Raw genomic sequence first — 22,791 nt, 5'->3', positions numbered from 1 at the left:
CTGTAGCAGCTGCACAGTAAGAAAATCTAGTAAATGAAGACTTTTACTGAGAATATAGAGTAAAGAAAGGAGCCCCAAGGACACTCTTGCCCTTTGGTTTTTTATCAAAACTTATTTTGCCGTTCTCTGACCAAATGCAACTAGATTTGATCCCAATCAGGCTTTTCACTTTTACAAATAAGCAAACCACAACCATTTCATTCCATAGGAGAAAAATCACAGAGAGAAGATTAAAATTTGCCTCTCCAGGTGACAATTTAGGAGCTGGGGGAACCACAATTGTTAGCAATTTTGAGAAACAAAGGTAGAGGTTGATTGTGGAATCTGTATGCAATCTCTCACTTGACTCTCCAAATGCCTCAGGTCACTTCATCTACCATTTGCATCTGGCCTTCTTCTAGTAACCTGCTGCATCTGACACGATACGGCTATATATTATATACTTTGGATTTAAATACATACAACATGTATGTTTGCATGTTTAGTGGCAGAGGTTCATTCCCAGAAATCTTTAGGTAGATTTGTACTATATTTTACACAGCTGGAGAATAAGGAGCAAATAAAAGAAACAGAATTTTAGTTAAGGAAAGATGGAAGGCTGTTCTCTTCTTGCATCTGATTATCATACAAATGTGTCCTGGCAACATCATTTTCCCACCAAATTCCCATGATAATGTCTTCATTTGATTCCTGAAGACTCACCTGTTATTTCAACAAGGTATATATGAGTATGTAACATCTCTTTGGCTTGATTTCCTGAGACCCTGGAGGTAATTTACATTCAGGTGATTGCCTGAATGTAAACAGGGGTCATAGAGGCAGGGATGGAAAATGATAATGTGGGAAACATAAAATTTTATCCAGGTATAATTTTACTGTACATCTTGCCTTTCAGTTCACTCAAAAATGGATGAGGAATATTTTAAGTTAGAAATGGGGAAAATGTCCTAATCTGGCAGACAGATTAGGGCTTTAGCACTTCCCATTATTTTCATATTATAGGCCAAGTTCTTTAAACCTACAGATGCGCTAAATTACAAGTGTCAGAAGTTTTAAGCATGCATTATAACATTGGCTGGAAATTGATATCCAATATGACTGAAGGACATCAGATGGGAAGAAGTTGGTTTTTTTAAACCTTTGAAGTTTGTTTATAAATTTTGTTTGTATAGGCAACAGATGTTAAACATGGCCCCAGAAATCTAAAGCACACAAATCAAGTAGTCCTTGATTATTTAGAAGGCAGGAAGTAGGGATGCTTTGTGATTCATAATATGTTTATTCTGGTATTAACAATTTGAACTTAAGGCTATTGAAAAATGGCAATTACTTAGTATGGGTTTATATGTATACCATATATATTTAAATGCTACAGGAAAACAGCTTTGCTTCCTGTTCAGAAGATGTGCACAAATTATTTCATGGATGTTAGATTTTGTTATGTGAGCAAAGAAGGAGTAGAAAAATACTTTTACTGAAGAAAAAAGTGATTAAGTTTCATAAAGAACTTTAAGACAAATTTTCTGTTGAAATTATTTTTACAATACAATGGAATAGAAATATTAGAAGTAAACTATCCATGATGAAGTTTCTTATTCTCCCCAAAAAATTATTAACATCCCTGAGTGCTTTTGTTATTAAAGTACTGCTTTTCAAACTCATTTTCAAATGAGCAAAACAGGAGTTGCATGTATTTTAAAAAGAACATTATAACTGTTAAAATAGATGAGTAAGAATTTTTCCCCTTGGAATTCAACCCTAAACTGTACTATGGTAGCAGCAACAAACAAAAGCGTATAATGAATTGAAGGCTGTCAGAAAGCAATATTGCAAGATCTGCAGCTTCACCCAGTAATAGTTGATTCTAGCAGCTGATGATACATCAGCTACTGCATGAACAGCACAGCCTTTGTTCTCCAAATGCCTGGGGTGAAATCTAAACTCTTTAATACCTCCAACGCACCTTTCTCTTTTCACTACCTGCTACAGTGAATGCTTTCTTTCCTAGACTTAATCTAAATTAGAACAGTCATCTCTTTGCCAGTGCCTGGTACTTCATGAATCTCCAAAACATAGCAAGATGAAATGAGCTGGAGTATTTTATCTGTTGCATTAACTGAGTAAATTACAGACCAAGTGCAGATATAGTATGTGTGGGTAAACTCAGAAAACTATCAAAGAATATTTTATACTTTCAGGTCCCAAATATTTTCATGCAGTAGACGGAATCCTGCAGAGTATTTCTAAGTGAGGTTCCCATAAAGGGGAAGCAAAGATGCTTGGGGGGGGGGAGAGATTTTTGTGCAGAGTAACTAAATCCCACAAACAAAAAAGCTAAAATGGTCAATAAGATATTTTTATGTAATATGCCGCACAGACCATGCAATGTGTTCTGCTTATATACTAAGTACAATATTTTCTAAGATTCTTATTGATATGTTATACAATAATCAAATCCTTACATGCATTCTATCTTTCCGTGGCTCTACCCCTTTGTTATTACCATTATATTTTGGTAACTGATCCACTCCTTTTCCCCAGGTCTGTTTCTACCCATTACGATTTCTACTGTGCTAACCTACTATTCTGCAACAGCCGAAGGGAAAATCTCGATGAAGATTCTCAGTCATCCAGGCAGAGTTGTCTGGAAGTTGAGTCATGGCAACTGGACTTCTTTTCTTTTTCGTTTCGTTGCTTATCCAAGTAGTTTCTGAAAAAACTGAAGACACTATTCAGTTGTCTGAATAGTGAAGACACTGTTTTGATAACAATGTTTCAAACAAAAAAGAAAAGTCCAGTTGCTATGATCAACTTGCAGACAACAGAAGGAAAAGCAATCTCATCCAGTAGAACACCATACCACCAACAATCCTGAGTTGTTCACCTTTGAATAGAAGTTCTCTAGATCAACTGGTTGGGCTCTGAACTACTGTATTTTTCACACCATAAGATGCACATTAGCTTTAGAGGAGGAAAACAAGAAGAAAAAAATCTGCCTCTGCCCCCCAGCATCCATCCAGTATTCATCTGGCTAGTGTCCTTGCGGCAAACAGCAAACCGCCTGGCCAGCTTCAGCACATTATTGCAGTCCTAGCATGTGGCTCATCAGGCCCACTCAGTTATGGGTTAACTGAGTTAACTGAGCTGAGCTGCTGCCGTCACTGGGAAACACTGGAGCCTTTGCTACCAAGCAGCTGATTGACGGTTGGATCAGCCGCCCGGAATACCGCTGATAAGCTATTCTAGGTGGCGGGGATCATCGCCGTACCACCTATCACCACCACCTATTGCTGTTTGCCGCCACCACCGATTGCCACTACCAAATGGTGGCACTGGCAAACAGCAGTGATCGGCAGTGAATGGCAGTGGCAAACAGCAGCAATCACCACTGCCTAGAACAGCTGGTTGGCAGTACTCTGGGAGGCCGAGCCAACTGCCAATCAGCTGCTCGGCAGCAAAGGCTCCAGCTTTCCCCAGTGGCGGCAAGCAGCAGCCGCGGTGACAAGCAGCAGCAGCAGTGACAGGCAGCGGCAGCGAATGCTGCTGCCATACCAACCCCCCTCCTCCCAGCACAATATTTGCTCTATAAGATGCACAGACATTTCCATCCACTTTTTGGGGGAGTGCATCTTATATTGCGAAAAATACAGTAATTTTGGATCCTTTTCTGCTTTATTTTATCACCCCAGACCCACAGAAACAGAAGAGTATGAATAAGAAAGAACTTTCAATGTATCCAAGACTATAAGGAAGGGACCTGGCATACCTAGGAAGAGGTGGTGCCTTCAGCTACCACATAACATCTGAATCTGAGCTAAATCATAATGGAAGGAACAGTTGCTTTAGAGCTCCAATGAAAAGTCTGAAATTTGGAAAAAGAAGAAATATCCAGATTCAAATCCTTACAACAGTATCTGCAAATATAAAAATGCAACAGTACCTATGTTGGCCATTAGGGAAGAAAATTTTATTAGGCCAATTGAAGCTTAAAGTTCAAGTTTTCAAATTTCCAAGAAATTTCATCAGGAAAATAAGAAGTCAGGAAAAAAGGGCGGAAGTAATAACATGACTAATATTTAAGGTATTAGTTATATCTGTTTCATTTCTAGTTGTTGGGACGGCAAACCTTCAGATATGCAACCTGGTCCTTTTCATGTAGAAAAGTATTATTACTAGGTTGCACTGTGGGCCTCCCAAAACTAACTAGGGAGGGGGGAAATGTTAAAGCCACCATTTTTAGAAATATAAATTCAGCTGTTAAAATAAAAATAAATGTTTTATTCTGTGAGAATTACCCAGTTTCCCAGTAGAAAACAAAAGAGAAAACAACTAGGCTAGTCTTTATATAAGCAATTTTGGATTAAAAAAGATTAGATTTTAATCTTTTGACTGATATTTGGGAAATACAAGTGATCCTACCATAAAAATTATCATTTCATGCTCAATACATAAAAAAAATGACATATCTGAAAATAAACTCAAAGACTATGTACAAGATGGAACATTTATGCCCTAGGACATGGATACATTTCAGAGATTCCAGAGTCCATTTGATTTATTTAGGAGAATTAAACAAGAATGTTTCTCTAACCGCACAATTTCTGCACATTCCCACCCAAAGGGAAATCCTGTGCTTTGGGATTTATGTTATGAATCATCCTCTTTGGAAATAATTCCACAGCCATTGTTTTACAGTGTGGCCCATGAGAAAGCAAAGATTATGGGTCATTAGCACTAGAATTAGGACCTACCACAGTGCTTCACAGTAGGATCAGAAGCCATTTCTCTCCCATTATAGTGAATATTTTACAATTTTAAATTCCTTTGTTTGGTGTGAGCTCATTTTGACCTTCTCAAAATGCATGCATATACTGTATATATGTGTGTGTGTGTGTGTGTATGTGTGTGTGTGTATGTATGTGTGTGTATATGTATGTATTTGCACTATATGTATATAGTATTCCCAAATATTTTGAATGAAAACAAGACTTACAAGAGCAGTTCAATTGCTCTTGCATACCCATGCTATACACATATACTTTAATGCCTAAACATTATATTTAGACTGAGGATAATCCTGTCCTGCCAAACTCAACAGCAGAAACCAGAGCAATAGTTTAGGAACTGCTGTAGAGCAACCTCACATATTGGATTCATGCTATCACTGGCAATTTCCAGTTTGTTTTGACATTCAGATTACTTTCTTTTATTTCTTGGTCTTTTGCAATTTGCTTTTCATAGTCATTATTGACAACGTCATAATTCCTCTGGTTCCTAATCAATAAGAGATCAAGACTTGAAAATGATGCCTGATGTTATCCTTGAAACTGGTGGGCATGTGCTCAAAATCATACTATGGAAACTGGCTAGTTTTCTTCTCCTGCTTTAGCTTGACTTGGAGCTTGCACAGGAACAGTTGATGATCTGTTCCACAGTCAGCCTCTGGCAATGTCTTTTCTATTATAACTGAGCTCTTCCACTTCCTTGTACCAGTCATACAGTCAAATAGTTTTCTGTGTATTCCCTCTGGTGATGTCTATTTATATGTGTGTGTTTTTTTGTCTGAATACTTTGTTAGCAACAAAGAAATCTTTGGATTTGCAGAAACTGAGAATCCCTCTTTTTTTGCTTCATTTTCATTTCCTTAGTCAGTATAAAGTCTACTTACTTTATATTTCTTTCTTTAATATTTTTCAACTTTGGCAAACCAGTCTCCAACCACAAGCAGCACATCTTGCTTCCATGTTTTCTCAATTTCTAATTCAACTTAACCATAAAACATATCAGCCTCCTCTTCTTCTGCACTAGTGATTGGAATATGAACTTGGATATCATATTAAAGAGTTGTGCACAAAGTCTAATTGATATTGTTTTGGTCATTAGTTGCATTGTACTTAAGTATCATCTTTCCTATGTTCTCCTTGACTGTGAAATCAATGCTGTTCCTCCGCATGCTTTTGTGACCTTGAGTAGTTCTGGAAGTGTCCATTTCCAAACTATTTCAGTTTGCTGATACCTAAGAAGCTGAAATATAGTTAAATCATTTCATCTTTCACTGTATCGTGCTGTCCCATGTGCATGCTTCTTTTGTTCCATGTTCCCACTGTACTTCTATCTTAGCAGTTTCAGACTTTTCCTCCTATATGGCAACATCAGCAACATCAGATAACCTGAAGCCACATCAGAAACACAATTAGTTCTCTGAAAGATCCTAGGTTCTTCCTCAGTGGTAGGTTTTGCATCATCCAACTTGAGAGGCCATTATCCAGCATGATCATTATCAGTCACTTTACTTTATCTATCCATGGGGTTGGGTTACAGGAGTGGTTTACCTCCCATGTCATGTGAAATAATGCTTTTATGGTTGTCACTAAAATGATCGTCCATCTCCAGCATTGTCCTGTTCCAGTATTACCCAGTACAGGTGTCTGTTTCCTACAGCTGGACAGACAAGAATTACCTTCATGCCTTGTGCAATCCTCTAGAGCAAGGATGTCAAACTCAAGGACCGTGGGCCAGATCAAGCCTATGGGGTACTTAGACCTGGTCTGCGGGGCCGCCCTGGAAACAGTGAAGGACCAGCCTGCAGTGCCTCTGTCAGCTAAAATGGAGCTTGGGAGGGCCACACACGACTTTCGTGAGCTCCATTTTTGCTGGCAGAGGGTTGCAGGAAGTCATTGCACCTGAAAAGAGAGTTTGGGAGGTCATTTTTGCTGGCAGAGCACTTGGGCATCACCGGTGCCCCCCCGACAAGAGTGACATTGAGCTGGCCACACCCACCTTGGCCCCTCTGAGTCAAACAACCCTAATGCAGCCCTCAATGAAATTGAGTTTGACACCCCTGCTCTAGAGGGTTTATACCCCTGGCACACACTCCCATCTTTCTTCACTCATTTTTCTCTGAAACAGTCTCTTGTTATAATAAGGCAGGACTTCAAGAACACATTCGTGCACCTTCTTTTTAACTCCAAGAAATTATGAACATTCGATACCATATTAAATGATCTGATCAAAATGATGCCTCTGTGAAGCAAAAGCAATAACAAGAAATCATAAAAGCAACAGTCCCTTGTCCTAGTATTATTTTTTCATAACTAGTGCTCAGGCGTCAGCTGCTGCCTCTGAACCTGCAAGCTTATAAACAATTGTTTATGTGCAAAATGTTTTATGTTCAAAATGGTTTGTTCTTATTCTTATTTACCAGGAAGTATAAGGATACATCTCTGATGACCATTTTCAGCACAAAACATGTTTAAATCAAAATGTTTTGCACAACCTGGAAGGTAGGGTGTCTCTTCAATATATTCTCCTTCAATGCTCTTACATTTAAAAGATTTTGAAAAAGACTGCCCTCCCATTACTGTGGCCATTAAGAATAGCTTTTATTTGATTGCCTTCTACTCTTAGGCTGATAACCAACTGTTACGCTGCTAAGCAGTAATAAAAGGCAACAATTTGCCAACTGCAGCACTTTACAAACATTAAATGCATCAGTAGACACAATGCAGACTATTACAATGAGCTCTTGAACTACAAATTCTGAAGCTAGCAAACAATACTGATCCTCTTTATTATCTGAGATCACAAAGCAAATACAGTTGGAAGTCTCCTCAAGTAAGCTAGATCAAGAAAGCTTCTTTAATGCGTATCTCAAAAAAGGTAAGGCTCCTTGCATGAAAATCTGGCTGCCAGTCTGCATTGCTAACAGGTAGCTTAGGTCATCACTAATAAATAGCACCAAGAGCATGTCCTTACCTGACACCATATCATCCTGTGACATAGTCGATCCCATAATATTCTCTATAGACAAGTGCATGTAAGGATTGTATTGCATTTAATCAGTTTATTTGTATTTCTAAAGCCCTTTTATAAAGCAAGAGATAGGCCATGGAAATGTACATTCAGCCCAATTGCGATACTCCCTCGTGCTTGAAAAGGGTGTTCCCATTATGGCATTGTTACTGTTAAGTGTTCGTAATTTTTTTGCTTTTAATTTTGTTTACAGATGGTGGGTCTGTAATTCATTCACAGTCTGCAATAACTGGAGCCACGTGCAAAAATAATACAGGTAATTCTTGCCTTACAACCATTGGTTTATTGACAAGTTGAAGTTACAATGGCACTGAAAATAGTGACTCGTTGACATTTGTCACATTCTCTGTGGTCACAAGATCAAAATTCAGATGCTTGGCAAGCGGTTCATATTTATGATGGTTGCAGGCTCACATGATCATCTTTTGCAACCTTCTGACAAGCAAAGTCAATGGGGAAGCCAGATTCACTTAACAACTGTTTTACTAATTTAACAATTGCAGTGATTCACTTGACAATTGTGCAAGTAAGGTCATAAAATGAGGCAAAATTCACTTAACAACTGTCTCACTTAACACAGACATTTTGGGCACAATTGTGGTCGTAGGTTGAGGGCTACCGGTAAAATAAATAATTTCATCTATGGGTAGCATTGTCAATAGTTATATAAAACCAGTTACCGAAGGAGAAACATTTGATACCATTGAATACAGAAGGGCCTCTTGAATTCTAACCAAAATAAAGTGATACTAGAAACTAGATTATTCTGTTTACTCTTTTTACCCTCTTTACCCTTTAATGGTAAAGTGTTGCTTTTTTATCAGCTTTTATAACCTTAATTCTATAATATGAGCTCATATTTCTCGGTCTCTCCATAAAACTAACTTCTTGACTTATTTGCAAATTGCAAACAAGTGGGGCTAAATACAGAGTGTACTAGGCTAACATGATAGAAATAACTTTATATGTCAAAAACCAAGAGGATACATTAAAGCAAAAATAAAGGCTACAAGTGTCAATCTAAGCTCTTCCTGCATATTACCCGATTTTATTAAAAATAAGACATGAGTATATCAGTGTAAATAACATTGTTGCACACTGTCCAGAGTCACGTTTTATGAGTTAAGTGGATATATGTTTCCCAAGAAGAAAAGAAGGAATTATACATGTATACATATGTAAATATAAAAGAAAAGAGTCTATTGTTGGGAAATATACACACTTTCCAAGGTCCCAAATCTAGAATCTATTCACTATATTAGTGCAATATTGTCCCCAAATAAATGGCTCAATTGACTTTTCCCCTGTTTTGTTCTTGCTATTTGAGAAAAATGACCTCAATAAAACTTAAATGTTTTGCCATGTTTGTCAGCTTTTATTGAGCTTTTAAAATCAACAAACCTTTGGGCTAGTCAGTCATCACTTTGAAAGTACCTAGGCTTGCTGGGTTCACATTTCTCCTGCTCCTGAAGTACCTCCAGGAATGCAGGGAGATTGAAAGCCATCACATTAAAATATCCTATTTCACATGAATGGTAATTCAGCTGATCCAGAAAGCCAATCAGTTCTGGTTAGTTCCTGGATGGAAAACCATCACATAAAATCAAGACAGTTGGCTAGATTGGAAAGTGCAAAAAAATAAGATGAAAGCAATAGCAAAATTTTGACATTATGCCAAGAAAGCTTAATAGATGAATCCACCTGAGTCCTCGGGAAGTGCTTGCCTGGATAAATTAAAGATAATTCGATTCTTTCCGTGAGGAGAGCAGTCTCTTTCTTCCTGCATTTGAACTAAGCAAAGAGGTTGTTCCTATCCATCAATGGTGTTCAGAACAAGGATGCAAAAGAAAAGGCAAAAGATGTTTGTTTAATGTTGATTATATAATAATTCCAATTTAATTTATTGCTTTTCAACATGAATGTGCATCCTATCTAAAATATTTTTTTAAAAGATGCAAATGTTTTGCTCACTTCAATATGGTCCATCTCTAAGCATTTCAAGAGGATGAGTGTACTTTTACTACTACTTCCCTTTTATCTTGTTTTCCCTTCACCTATTCTTTTCAGTGTTTGTATTATTTCCTCCAGTCATAGCAGCTGAAAAGGATCAGAAGAAGAAAAAACAGCATGACTGCAAATGATTCCAATCGTGTATATGTCCTTCCCTTCAAAATTGCTAATCTCAAGTGTTCAAAAGGTCCTAGTTATATAGAGCTAGCTTTAATCACACATATTACAGATGGGAGGGTTGACACAATATATTACATTCAATTTAAGGGGTTAGTTTATGATACAACAAGTTGGATTTTGTTTTTAAGCATACTGTGAGAATCAGGCCACAATATTACACTATCATATGGCTTATTTGTTTGGAGATAACTTAGCAGGAACTGACTTTGGAAATCTGAGACTACAATTTTTGTGAGCAGAGCACATTGTCTAAAACTTGTGCAAATATACAGTTACTCCTGAATATGCTCAGCTCTTCCATGGAAATTTTCATGTAGAGATGAACCAAATATATTCTTGGGTGTAGGGAGAGGACAATGGGAGTAAACAAGATGTGCCTAATTATAATCTATATTTTGATAATCAATGTATGGGTTCTCATATAAAGATTCATAATTTTAGCTACTGAGAACCAGAAATATTTTTCTTATTACCTGCATCAATATCCCCAAACTGCTGCTCTCAAAATACATTTGGAAACATGACCATGTATTCTGTTAGTTGAGAACAATATAAATTGTTCTCCGGTACATCTCAAATGTACTCCGATAATGGAAGGGCAATGTAGATCTAAGAGAAGTTTGAGGGTGCTTTTCCTCATTAAAGATATTTAAGGTTTTGAGTGCCAACATTTCTTTTCAGTATCCAAACTGATGAGGTGAGAAAGCTAGAAATGTTACCTGGTTAAGATTCCTTTCCTCTTTAAAAAAGGAGTTGGGTTGTTGTTGGGTTGTTGTTGTTTTTAAGTACACCTATACTTAGAAATTTAGAAAAGACCATTGGGATTTAAAAAGCAAATGAAAAAATAAGGCTGTATTAGAGAAGAATAATCATGTGAGATTTCTGGTTAAATAATCTGTCAAATCGAATGCAATAATAAAAAATAATAATAGTGGGGAAAGGGGGAAATAGAATAATTAAATGGAGAAAGGAATGGAGCAGAAATACAGCCAATTTAGTGAGGGCTGACACAGTTACTAACTACACAGTCAGTATAGTCAGCTATACCCATCATGATAAAGATCATTTTTATCAAAGTGATAAAATATGTGAGCTACAGGTGGTGCGGAGGTTAGAATACAATATTGCAGGTAATCCTTACGGGCTTACGATCAAATCAGCCTTCCATCCTTCCAAGCTTGGTAACATGAGGAGCCAGATTGTTGGGGACAATATGCTGACTATGTAAACCACTCAGAGAGTATGGCAGTAAAGCACTTTGGAGTACTATAGAAGTCCAAGTGCTAGTGTTATTTCTATTGTACTTTTGCATGGCTCGGGTTACATCCAACATTTGGGAAGTGCAGAGACCAAGGACTGAAGGGCGCACATAGTGACAATGTTTCTGTGTACCTCCCATTCAAATAATTGTAAGCTACAGCTTCAATTTTCAGTACTTATGCCCAGGATTGTAGAAACAAAGTGTAGAAGCCATATGCATTCTATAGCTGTGGATTGCCTACCATTATAACCTCACAGATCAGAGGGTTGGGTTTTTTTATTTATTTATTTACACCAATCTTCCATTCACATGCAGTAGTAATCGATAAAACTGATAGTAAGCAAAATGTTTCCTCCACAGTATTTACACGTGTTTTTACAATAAGCCCTGAACATCTAATGTAAAAAAGCTCTGCTTTAGGCTTATTTTCATCCCATTGTATGAATGAACCTCAGTCGTTTATCCTTTTCTTCTTAAAACCACTTTAACAAATTATAACAAAAAATAAGTGTCAGTAATGTTTTCATTCAATTTCAGTGCCAGACCATTAAGCAAATAGCATTCTCTATAACGTTCTCTATATCAAATACTCAAAAGACCTACTGCCCTGAATAAAATTAAGATAAATTGCTATTAGTCCTGTAATGGACGTTTCCCTTGATTTGCTTAAAAACTAAGTTGCAATATATTATGCTATAACATCATCACAAAACCTCTTGAAAACTTTACAGTCTCAAACACTGTTGTAGATTTTCTAGTTGAACAGAAAAGGTGTTGTCCACTTCATCAAATGTCAGTTTTCAAAAAACAATTAATAAAATGTTACCTTAAATCTTTAAAGCCCTCTATGTCTCCGAGTTCTGGTCTTTCCAAAAAACCAAGTAGCCCCACTAGTGTCTCTCCACATATTGAGATAACTTCCAGAAATTCCTTCAGGATTCTGTCCCTACAGGATTCTCCTGAGAGCATCCTGTCTGGCATCTTCATTATTTTTTATAACTGGTGGAAGTTCTTTTTATGCACCTGGGCTCTTACAAATACATGTTAAATCATTTTTAATTTCACCGCTATATCATTATGTTTGCAAGTTGAAGCCAAAGCAATTAATTCAAAGTCAAGATACACAAACATCTGCACTTGCCTTTCTGTAAACCTATTTCTAATTCATAGCAGACTTATTTTCTTAAAGAAAACACTCACCTGCATTAACTTTCAGCTTTCTTCCAATTGATACACAACATATTCTTTGGGTTATGGAAATGCGAATGTGATTATCCAGTGGATACGTTAGATAATTATCTAACGTTCTTTATTGGTACACACAGAATAATTAGGGTATTATATGACAAGTTCAGACTAGAAGAAGAGAGGATGAACTATTAGCACAACCTAAATTTGCATTAAATGTGTTACTCATACAAAGAACCTACTGTATAATGTGAAGTCTATGGAGTTATTTATGCCAATACATGTAAACAAATGACCACTTCAAAACCACAATACATATTAATTGCAAGCTGTTTTTAAGGTACAAGTTCAAGTTATTTTTATCTGACATCCTCATCAATCATCAAGCTGGTTTTTCTTTGGCCAGCACAAGAATAAACTTGTATTTTCTGCCAAAAGCAATCTAAGCATAGTTTCCTTGCATCTTTCGAATGCATACCGCCAACATATTTCATGCAAATGTTTCCTTTAAAAAGTGTCAAAAGAAAGAACAATGTGCACCCCAATCTAGCTCTTCCCTCCTCTGTAAAATCCAAAGAAAAAGAACATATTGTATCCTCCAAAAAATGGGATATTTGGTGGAGGAAGCACCTGTAGATAAGAAATGAAACAAAATGTAAAAAGGGATAAAAAAGATAACGCTGGTATTTGCTTTCCATGGAACAAATAATAATTTAAGTGGATAATTTATCATTCTTAGGAAAGGCAAACCAATCCTTTAATTATGGATTTCTCAAGTTTTGATGATTCTATAAGTGTATGGGTGTATGTACCTGTCTGTGTTTCTGTATACATAATGTTTTAGTCACTCTGTTTCCTATTTACATCTATATCTTAATGTCTGTTTTAAGCATCCTGGTCAAATAAAAATCAGGGCATAACCCGTAACATTAAAAAAAAACCTTAGTGACTAGATATGTTTTCTCTATTCTTATTTTATTCCTTCCTTTTCATAAGACAACCAGTATTTATTTATCTGTGCGACAGGAAAATGTTCAGAGATGGTTGTACTTAGCGCCCCTCCCCTAATTTACCAATATGTACAAATAAATAGACTTGGGCACTAATTCAACTATGACTTTAAAAATAGAGCAAACAAGCTATTTTTGATTTCCCCTAATACTATATATAGGCAACTATCATTAGAATCAGTGCCATACTTGCCACATTTGGGGTTTATAGTGAGTCAGGAACCATTAATACACAAGAGCAGGATTAGAGTATTTTCAACCTGCTCACTTATGTCTTGGGTAGAATGGAAAAAAATTCTCTATGTAACAACATCTTATTCCACTTTATGATTTCATGCCCCCTTCCAAGTCTTCTACAGATCCAAAAATTTCAAAACCTCTATACTAAAGAAAACTAGAAGGAATTCTTGCTTTTTGGATATTAACCACATATGCTAAACCCACATTTTAATGTAATTGTAACAATTATAATCAGCTTTAAACTCATTTCCAGAAAAGAAAAAGGAAATATATTCGGTAGCAAAAAGATATTTATCCAAAACTGAGATTGTGCTTACTAAAATGAGGCAGGATTTCCACACTGAGAAGCAATAAATATATTTATTTTACAGTTCAAGGGCAATAAAACTGAAGTCTGGATATGAGACGGCCACATTTTTTATTATTTTATAACTCAAGATGGCAAACATACCTAACGCCGTTCCTCCTCCTAGTTTTTCCACAACAACAATAGCTATAAGCACATAGACTTATATACCTCCCCATAGTGCTTTACAGCACTCTCTGAGCAGTTTACAGTGTCAGCATATTGCCCCTAACAATCTGGATCCTCATTTTAAGATCAGCCTGGTGCTATCATCTGCCATGACCCTAATACCAACTAGAGTTATTAAACTGCCATAGAAAAGCAACAATGGAGAATAGAAAAGCCTGCTTCTAAATTTTTGAGTCTTGATATTGTAAAATATACATGCTAAAAGCACCAAAATCTGGTTCAATGACTGTGGGATTACTGTGCTTGATTGGCCTCTCCATTCTTCCTCCATACTCTGGGTCCTTGGTTTCCAAATGAGATGCAAAAGTTGCTCTCACCAGAAAAGAGGTCTTTGGACCACTGAGCAACAGGACTTTGGACCACTGTGCTTCATTAAGACCAGGGTCAACACAGTTGTCTACTAGGAGATTTTGGAGCACTTCATGCTTCCTTCTGCAGATGAGACTTATTTTCCAGCTGCCCACACTGCCAAAAGCACCAAAACCTGGTTCAATAACTGTTAGATTACTGTGCTTTATTGGCCAGCAAACTTGCCTGACTTGAACCCCATAGAGAATCTATGGGGCATTGCCAAGAGAAAGATGAGAGACATGAGACCAAACAATGCAGAAGAGCTGAAGGCCGCTATTAAAGCATCCTGGTCTTCCATAACACCTCAGCAGTGCCACAGGCTGATAACTTCCATGCCACCCCGCATTGAGGCAGTAATTGCTGCAAAAGGGGCCCAAACCAAGTACTGAGTACATATGCATGCTTATACGTTTCAGAGGTCCGATATTGTTCTATGTACAATCCTTGTTTTATTGATTGCATGTAATGTTCTAATTTTCTGAGATGGTGGATTTGGGGTTTTCATAAGCTATGCACTATAATCATCACAATTATGACAAATCATGGCTTAAACTATCTTGCTTTGCATGTAATGAGTCTGATCTCATGTATTAGTTTCACCTTTTAAATTGCATTACTGAAATAAATGAACTTTTGCACAATATTCTAATTTTTCGAGTTTCACATGTGAATTACACTGATTAGGAAGCAGCAGAGAAGAGGGCTGTCGGTCTCATCTTAATGACTTTTCCTTTCTTTTGCACATACTGACATGGTAGGCCCCTTCCAACTCTGTTATTCTATATTCTATATAACAGATTAAGCCATAATGCAACTGATTTGCATACCATCGGAACCTGGATCAAGTTACGATTAAAGCAGACAGCATAAATGCAATTTGCCACCATGCCTTGATATTGGTTAGTTTACCTTATCTATCTTCTATTGGGTTACCTAATTCAGGAAAACTGCCTATTTTGTGTTAAAAGCCACTTCCAGAAGAAGAAGAAAAGATTTAGGGAGTAAATAGTCACACCAGGGATGTTACTCCTGTAGCATTGTCTTCTTGACTCCAACTTTGCTTTCACCCCACACTAGAGCAAGTTTGTGTGGTGTGTGAACTGGGAGCACAGAGGGAAGGGAATTCAACCTTTTTGCACCCAGTGCTTCTGGTCCCAGAGGCTTTCCTTTGATTTCATAAAAGCAATCAGAAAAGTGTCAGCAAATCACCACAGAGGCAACTGAAGAGAGGATATGTCATTGTATCCTGCACATACTCAATATTGAATTTCTTAAATGAGGTTAATATTAAGCCATACTTAGCCTCTCATGTGAATATGTTGCAGATATCAACCTTATACTTTTTTATCCTTGGCTATATGCGATATCCATATGGCTAATCATAATATATTCCCCAGTGTGCATGAAATAAATCTGGGTTTGTGAATGGTGTAAAACTAGAAATGTGAATTAGTGTACAGTGTAAGTTCCTTTTCTGTTTATTAATCTTGATTTTAGATCAGGAAACCTATGTGGATCTGGATCAAGAGAAACGCTTTGTTTTGCAACCCAGAAGCATAATTTCCTCCAGAAACATTTCAGCTATGAAGCACTGCAATCTTGATCCTTATCCGAGCTCAAATCTAGTAGCGAGATCATTCTGACACAGCACAGCAACAACGTGCCAGTCTGCAACGGAGTTTATTATCTCTATATTAATAAAGCCTGCAATGACATAGATGGCTTTGGGCCAGTCGCTCTCTCTTCCAGCCCAACTCACCTCACAGGACTGTTGTTGTGGGGAAAATAGGAGGAAGGAGGGTTATAAGGTACGTTCACCACCTTGAGTGTTCATAAAAATAATAAAGACAGAACTTAAGAAAAAAACTTTTAAAAACGGCACAGCAGGAGACACCGATAAAAAAACCGAATGAATAAATAAACCAACATATTAATTAATTAAACCCCACACTTTTTCTCCATGGGGTGCTATGTTGAGAAGAAGGAAATGACACCTGCCCTCTGCAAAGTTTCCTCTCCTTGCCCTGACATGTTGACTCCGCTGTAATCAAATCTAGCCTTAGAAGTCAGAGAATGAAACAGTCCCAAGCTGCCATTGAGCCACATTATAAAGGCCTCCCTTTCTTCCACTTACTAGTCAATACAAGCTTCATGGAATGTGTGGATTTGTTGACAGAATGTGTCGCTCAAGATTCCACTCAAAGGTAGTACATGCCGATCACACTTAAGCTTCAAAGCCAGACTGTGTCTTACATTTAATAGGTTAATAATACAGATACCTAGGTTGTTTATTAACTCATATTCATGAACAGCCAAGGGCATTTTAATTATTAAAGTGCCCCAGAACACTCACCAAGCAAATACTTCTGCTCAAGAGGTCTCCTCTATTGAATCTGCTCATCGTTATACACTAGTTCCTATGTAGGTCAAAGCCTGCAGAAGTCAAGGCTCCTTCATAAAACACTAGTAGCAATCACCCAAAAGCCAATACAGATGATCCTCAACTTACAACAGTTCATTTAGTGACCATTCAAAGTTACAACAGCACTGAAAAAAGTGACTCATGGCCGATTTTCACACTTGTGACCATCGTAGCATCCCGATAGTCATGTGATGAAAATTCAGAGGCTTGACGGCATCTGACTCATATTTGTAATGGTTGCAATGGAGTCACGTGATCACCTTTGTGACTTTCTGACAAGCAAAATCAATGGGGAAGCCAGATTCATTTAACAACTATGTTACTAAACAATTGCAGCGATTCGCTTAACAATTGTGGCAAGAAAGGTCATAATACGGGACAAAATTCACTTAACAAATGTCTCATTCAGCAACAGAAATTTTGGGCTCAGTTGTGGTCATAAGTCAAGGACTACCTATAACAGAGTTTTCCATCAGCCACAGGAAATACATCTTTTCACACTTCTTCTTGCATAGACTGTCAAAGACTTAACATCCAGAATTCTAGTCATACATGTAAGGCCAGGCTAGAAGTGAAAAGAAAAAAATATCTTATAATATATCAGCTGTGTTCACTATGCAAATTTGTACTCAGTGTCCATTGCAAAACACACTTAATTTTTTTAAACTCTTATGGAACACTTTTGACTTTATCCTTTTAATTCTAGCTTGGTTGTTAGTTCAATAAAATCCCAACTTTCTAAGGTCTGTCTAACTGGAGATTTCTAGAAGAGGATGAGAAGCATATACAACGATCAGCTGTCCCACACACAGACTCCAATTCTTATATCCATAAGGATTACCAGAAGTTGTATTGCCTGTAAAATAAGACCTCTAATGCCACTGCAAGGCACTTTGACATGTTAATTCTATGCAGTATTTCTTTCCACTTGCTCTGGAATTGTAGTATTAAAAGCTGTTCTGCCAGGGCAATCTTAAGCTGAATTTCAATGGGTTACACAGAGGCAGAGGATCTTATGACTTATAGCCTCGGGGCCACTTCCTAAGACTCAGCTAAAAGAAGCCTTTTAGTCTGGAATGTGTAAATTGCAAACACTGGGTAATAAAGCAGAAGAGAACCAATTTTTAATACAAAGGTATTTATCAAAATACTGTAGGTTTTTTATTGACAGAAATGGGGAATGTTTTTACTTTAAAATGCATGAAAAGGATTGAGATGCATTTTTAACAATTCTCATTGAATTTGACCAAGTTTTTTTTTCTTCCAAAGAAGAAAATTGCAAAGGTGCTTTTTCTTTTTCTTTTTTCTTGAAGACATTTCACTTTTCATTCAAGAAGCTTCTTCAGTTCTGACAGAATGGTGGCCGCTTCCAAAGGCGGCACATCCAACGAAGAATATTTCATTGAAACCATTGCAGGTGGGATACAAACTACCTGCACTGTCCGGGAGGTTTCAAAGGGAATATTCTGTCTTTTGGTCTACAATCATCTGTCTCGGATTTGTAGTTTTCCAGGGTTCTCATGCTTTATTTACAAGGATTGTAAAGAAATTTTAAAGCACTCTAAAAATGAACTAGAAAGGCAAAAAGCTACTTGTGCAAGAGGATGAAAACTTTCAGGAAGTTAGAAAGAAACCCTTGGCTACAGTTCAATTAAAACTTGATGAGAAAATGGCATTGAACATACTTTGGGTTTCAGGTTTTCCTTAAAACAAAAGAAAAGCCAAGGTGGATATAAATCCATTGCAAGGAGAAGGTGGTGAAATGATGTTGGGTGATGATAAAAGGGCAGAATTTCTTATTTCCTATTGTGCATCTGTCTTCTCCCAAAAGAGAAATGGAATCCTAGTTGGACATTGTTCTACCAGTTAGGAGTGAGAGCACTGCAGCTCAGGATAGAGCTGGAGAAGGTAAGGAAGGAAAGCATGCTCATTTTGGTTAATTCAAGGCTCCAGGGATAGATAAATGATATCCTTAAAGTATTGAAAGAACTAATGAAGGAAGTTGTAGAACTGCTTTCTAGATACACTGAGAACTTCCAGAGGATTGATGAGGTCCCAGAAGACTGACTGTTATCTCCATCTTCAAAATGGGTAAGGAAGAGACCCATTCCTTACCCACAGCTACAGACCTGTCAGCTTGACTCTGTGTCAAGCAAGACAGTCAAACAGATTAGGTAAGGGTTCCTCTCACACATATGTAGTAGTCGTTCCCGATTCTAGAGGGCAGTGCTCATCTCCGTTTCAAAGCTGAAGAGCCAGCACTGTCCAAAGATGTCTCTGTGGTCATTTGGCCGGCATGACTAAACGCCAAAGGTGTATGGAAAGCTGTTACCTTACCACCAAAGGTGGTTCCTATTTTTTTTACTTGCATTTTTACATGCTTTCAAACTGCTAGGTTGGCAGAAGCTGGGACAAGTATTGGGAGCTCATTCTGTTACGTGGCGCTAGGGATTCAAACTGCCAAATTGCGGACCTTTCTGATCGATAAGCTACACAGCGTGGCTCAAACAGATTACTCAAACAGATTATAAAGCCACATATGTGTGAGTACTTAGATACACTTGTTATAAGTACAGCAATAGGAGCCAGCAGTGGTTTTATTGGAAAGAAATCATGCCAGACCCATATTTTCTCTTTCTTGGGAGTTATCAGCTTAGCAGAACAGGAGAAGGCCACAGATACAGAATACTTGAAGCTCAGCAAAGCTTTCTGTAGAGTGTCCTAGGATAGTCTCCTTTATCAAACTATAAAATATGGGATAGATTATATTGCTAGAAGAACCCAAAATTGGCTTGAATAATCACATCCAAATAGTGCTCACCAAGGGCTTCAGGTTGGAGGGAAGTATTAAGCAGAGTGCCATAGGGCTTCACCTCCCTTGAATAAGGGAGCTGAGGGATGCTGATAAAGTCTGCAGACTGCCCAGATGTGATGGGGGTGGGGGTGGCTATTAATTTAGAAAGAGAGAGAGACAAAAGATTTAAAGAGTGCCTGATAGGTTTGAGCAATGGGTTGAAATGAAGAGAGTAGAACTCAACAAAGAGAAATGTAGAATTCTCCTCCTGGATGGGAAGCCTGAAAACCACAAACATAGGATGAGAGAGATTTGGTTTGGCAATTATTCTTGTGGAAAGGATCTGAACACCCTGGTCAACCACAAGTTCAATCTGAGCTAGCAATGTGATACATCTGCTAATAAAGCAATCAATGCTGGGTGAATGAGCAAAACCACAGAGTCCAGGTTATGGGAAGCAGTTGCTCCACTCCACTCTGCCATGACCAAATTCCACTTGGAATACTGGTTTTTATGCAAAAAGTGACAATGACAACTTTTAGCAACTTAAGAAAAATGCCACCAAAATGGTCAGATGGTCTAGAAACCAAACTCTATAAGAAACAGTTGATAGAATCATAAAATTGTGAAAAGGGGGGGGGGGGACACTACAAAGATCCTCTCATCCATCCAACCTTCTCCAATGTGCAGGGGAAACAATTAAACCATCCTCAAGAGATACTCCTTTAATTCTCCTCTTAAAAACCTCCATAGATGTGATACATGTGAACTCACCATTGGTTAAATGTTTCACTGGTATATAGATCTTATTGTCAGAAAAGTTTTCCTTGCTTTTAAATAAAACCTAGGTGTTTGCAGCTGTATCCATGAGTTCCTGGTTCTTAGTAAAAGATCTGAGCTTGTGCAATCTCCATAAAAAGAGTGAGAAGCATGGAAAGTCTTCAAATATCTGAATTCTTACCACTTAGAAAAGGAATGGATTTACTCTCTTTTGCTCCAGAACTAATGTGTTAAAACTACTAAGAAATAGATTCCTGACTGTACTGTCAGACGGTGGAAGGGGCTGTCACTTGAAGTGGTTCTCCTTCAATGGAGGGCTTCAAACAGAAGCTGGATGAGCTTCTTCCAGAAACAGTCTGCACTGAGGGAGGATAGGGGGTGGACTAAATTATTTCTATAGTCTCTTCCAATTGTGTGATTCCATGGCTTTCTTTTTAGCTAGCTAGGAAGCAGCTTCTGGACAAATATTTAACTTTAATTTTGACCTCAGGTTTATGGGTGGAGGGGAGGGAGAAGAGAAGAAGGTCTCTTTTCTTTTATGGCAAACACAACAATTTCTAAAATATGCCCTATCTCATAACACAAAACAGTATCTTATTTGGCATACAGTGGCAAACATCTTCATAAAAGGAGCCAAATCAAACCGGCAAGGGGTGTGTGTGTTAACCTCTACAAAAATCAACAAAAAATAAATCAGCCCCTTGAAGTCTTTTCTACGAATTTGCCACTGTAGCAGAGCCAGTGAAGTCATTCACCCACCGAAGCTAGCAAATTCTCATGAATATGGAGAAAGTTTCGGGTTAACCCTTCAACACCCCAAGCTCTGCATTCGGGCTACTTCATTCGGGTGAGAGTAGCAGAAGTCGAACCACACGGCCGTTGCCTATTCAAGAAGTAGTTACATTCATTTCCAGGGAAATGAGTTTCCAGCGAGGCTACTTGGGTTGCTGCCCCCAGAGTAGCGTCTACTCTACTACCCCTAAGAGAACCTTCCAATGCAACTTCGGGAAAGGGAGAAAGGAAGCCTTAGGAGAGAACCTGCAAACTTTCTGGGCTCCCCTTTTTGCTTCACGGGCTTCTGTCTGGATCTCACCGAAGTAACGACGCCCTTTGTGGACTGACAGCCCCTTGGAAACCGGCTAAGCCTTCCAACTCAGCCGCGCGGTGATCGCCAGGCTGCTAATAAACCCTCAAAGACGCTGGTGGAGAAGGCGCGCGCCCCTCGCTTCCCCGCAGGCTGCTGATGGAGAGAAGAGCGCGTTCCCCCCCCCCCGGCCCGCTCCCGTCCGCCTTTTCTGCACCTTTCGCCTCGACTTACCTCGCTGTGGGGACGCCGGTGCAGCCAGCCAGACAAAGAAGCCGAGCAGTAGCCGCCGGGGGAAACACCTGCAAATGAAAGTAAGGGGAGAGGGAGGGAGGAAGGGAGGGAGGGAGGGGGAGGGAAGGAAGGAAGGAAGGAAGGAAGGAAGGAGAAAATAGGGAGAGAGAAAGAGAGAGAGAGAGGAAGGAAGGAAGGAGAGAGAAAGAAAGAGAAAGAAAGAAAGAGAGAGAGAGAGAGAGAGGAAGGAAGGAAGGAAGGAAGGAAGGAAGGAAGGAAGGAAGGAAGGAAGGAAGGAAGGAAGGAAGGAAGGAAGGAAGGAAGGAAGGAAGGAAGGAAGGAAGGAAGGAAGGAAGGATTAGAGCTATTCCGAGCTGGCCCCAAGCGGAGCTCGCTGGCCCCGGTGCCCCGTGCTCGGCTGGGCTCCGCTCACCTGACGCGCATGGTGGCTGCGCTGCGCCGAAGCCAAAGAGGCAGCCGCTGCCGTCTCTTGCCCGCCAGAAGCAAGTTCGGAATAGGACTCGCCTCCTGAAGCGTTCTCGCTTCGTCGGATGCTCGCCAGGTCCTAGCGCCCCCTGGTATCAGGACAAAGTAAACGCGGAGCCCCTTATTAGTCTACTCTTAAAATAAGACTATTCATGATTGGTTAAAATTAAAGAATTCTCTCCCCCCCACACACACCAATTAAATGAAAATGCACTTATCCTAAATTAGTTTGTAGGAACATTCCACTTTATTCAATATTCTCACTTTTATTTTCAGCTCCTTTGCTTTTTTTTTCTTCCTGTCCATCCCCAGCAATCTTTCTTTTTCAATTAATTATTCTTCCCTCCCCGCTTTATTGAAACAATCCTGACCAGAACCTCCTTCCTTCTTTTTTTCTACTTGAA

At 38.6% G+C, this 22,791-nt stretch overlaps 1 protein-coding gene and 1 long non-coding RNA gene across 3 annotated transcripts in view; one reads left to right on the top strand and one right to left on the bottom strand.

Moving 5' to 3' along the window:
* LOC116510092 overlaps window positions 1-16,334 on the top strand; it is an 86,150-nt gene extending 69,816 nt beyond the window's left edge. The window contains exons 3-6 of one of the 2 annotated variants that reach the window (XR_004255616.1): window positions 7,205-7,283; window positions 8,006-8,068; window positions 15,385-15,486; window positions 16,085-16,334. This is a non-coding gene — a long non-coding RNA (uncharacterized LOC116510092). The remainder of the gene's footprint in view (window positions 1-7,204; window positions 7,284-8,005; window positions 8,069-15,384; window positions 15,487-16,084) is intronic. The other variant, XR_004255614.1, reaches the window with a different exon arrangement.
* COL18A1 (collagen type XVIII alpha 1 chain) overlaps window positions 1-22,422 on the bottom strand; it is a 194,795-nt gene extending 172,373 nt beyond the window's left edge. The window contains exons 1-2 of the mRNA XM_032219441.1: window positions 22,335-22,422; window positions 21,902-21,969 (exon numbers count right to left, since the gene is read on the bottom strand). Coding sequence (XP_032075332.1) covers window positions 21,902-21,969; window positions 22,335-22,345 — 79 coding nt within the window. The 5' untranslated portion in view covers window positions 22,346-22,422. The remainder of the gene's footprint in view (window positions 1-21,901; window positions 21,970-22,334) is intronic.
* Window positions 22,423-22,791: the final 369 nt, after the last annotated feature.

The sequence above is a fragment of the Thamnophis elegans genome, chromosome 1 (genome assembly GCF_009769535.1).
Source record: "Thamnophis elegans isolate rThaEle1 chromosome 1, rThaEle1.pri, whole genome shotgun sequence".
NCBI lineage: Eukaryota > Metazoa > Chordata > Lepidosauria > Squamata > Colubridae > Thamnophis > Thamnophis elegans.
This window is presented reverse-complemented; position numbering and strand designations above follow the sequence as displayed.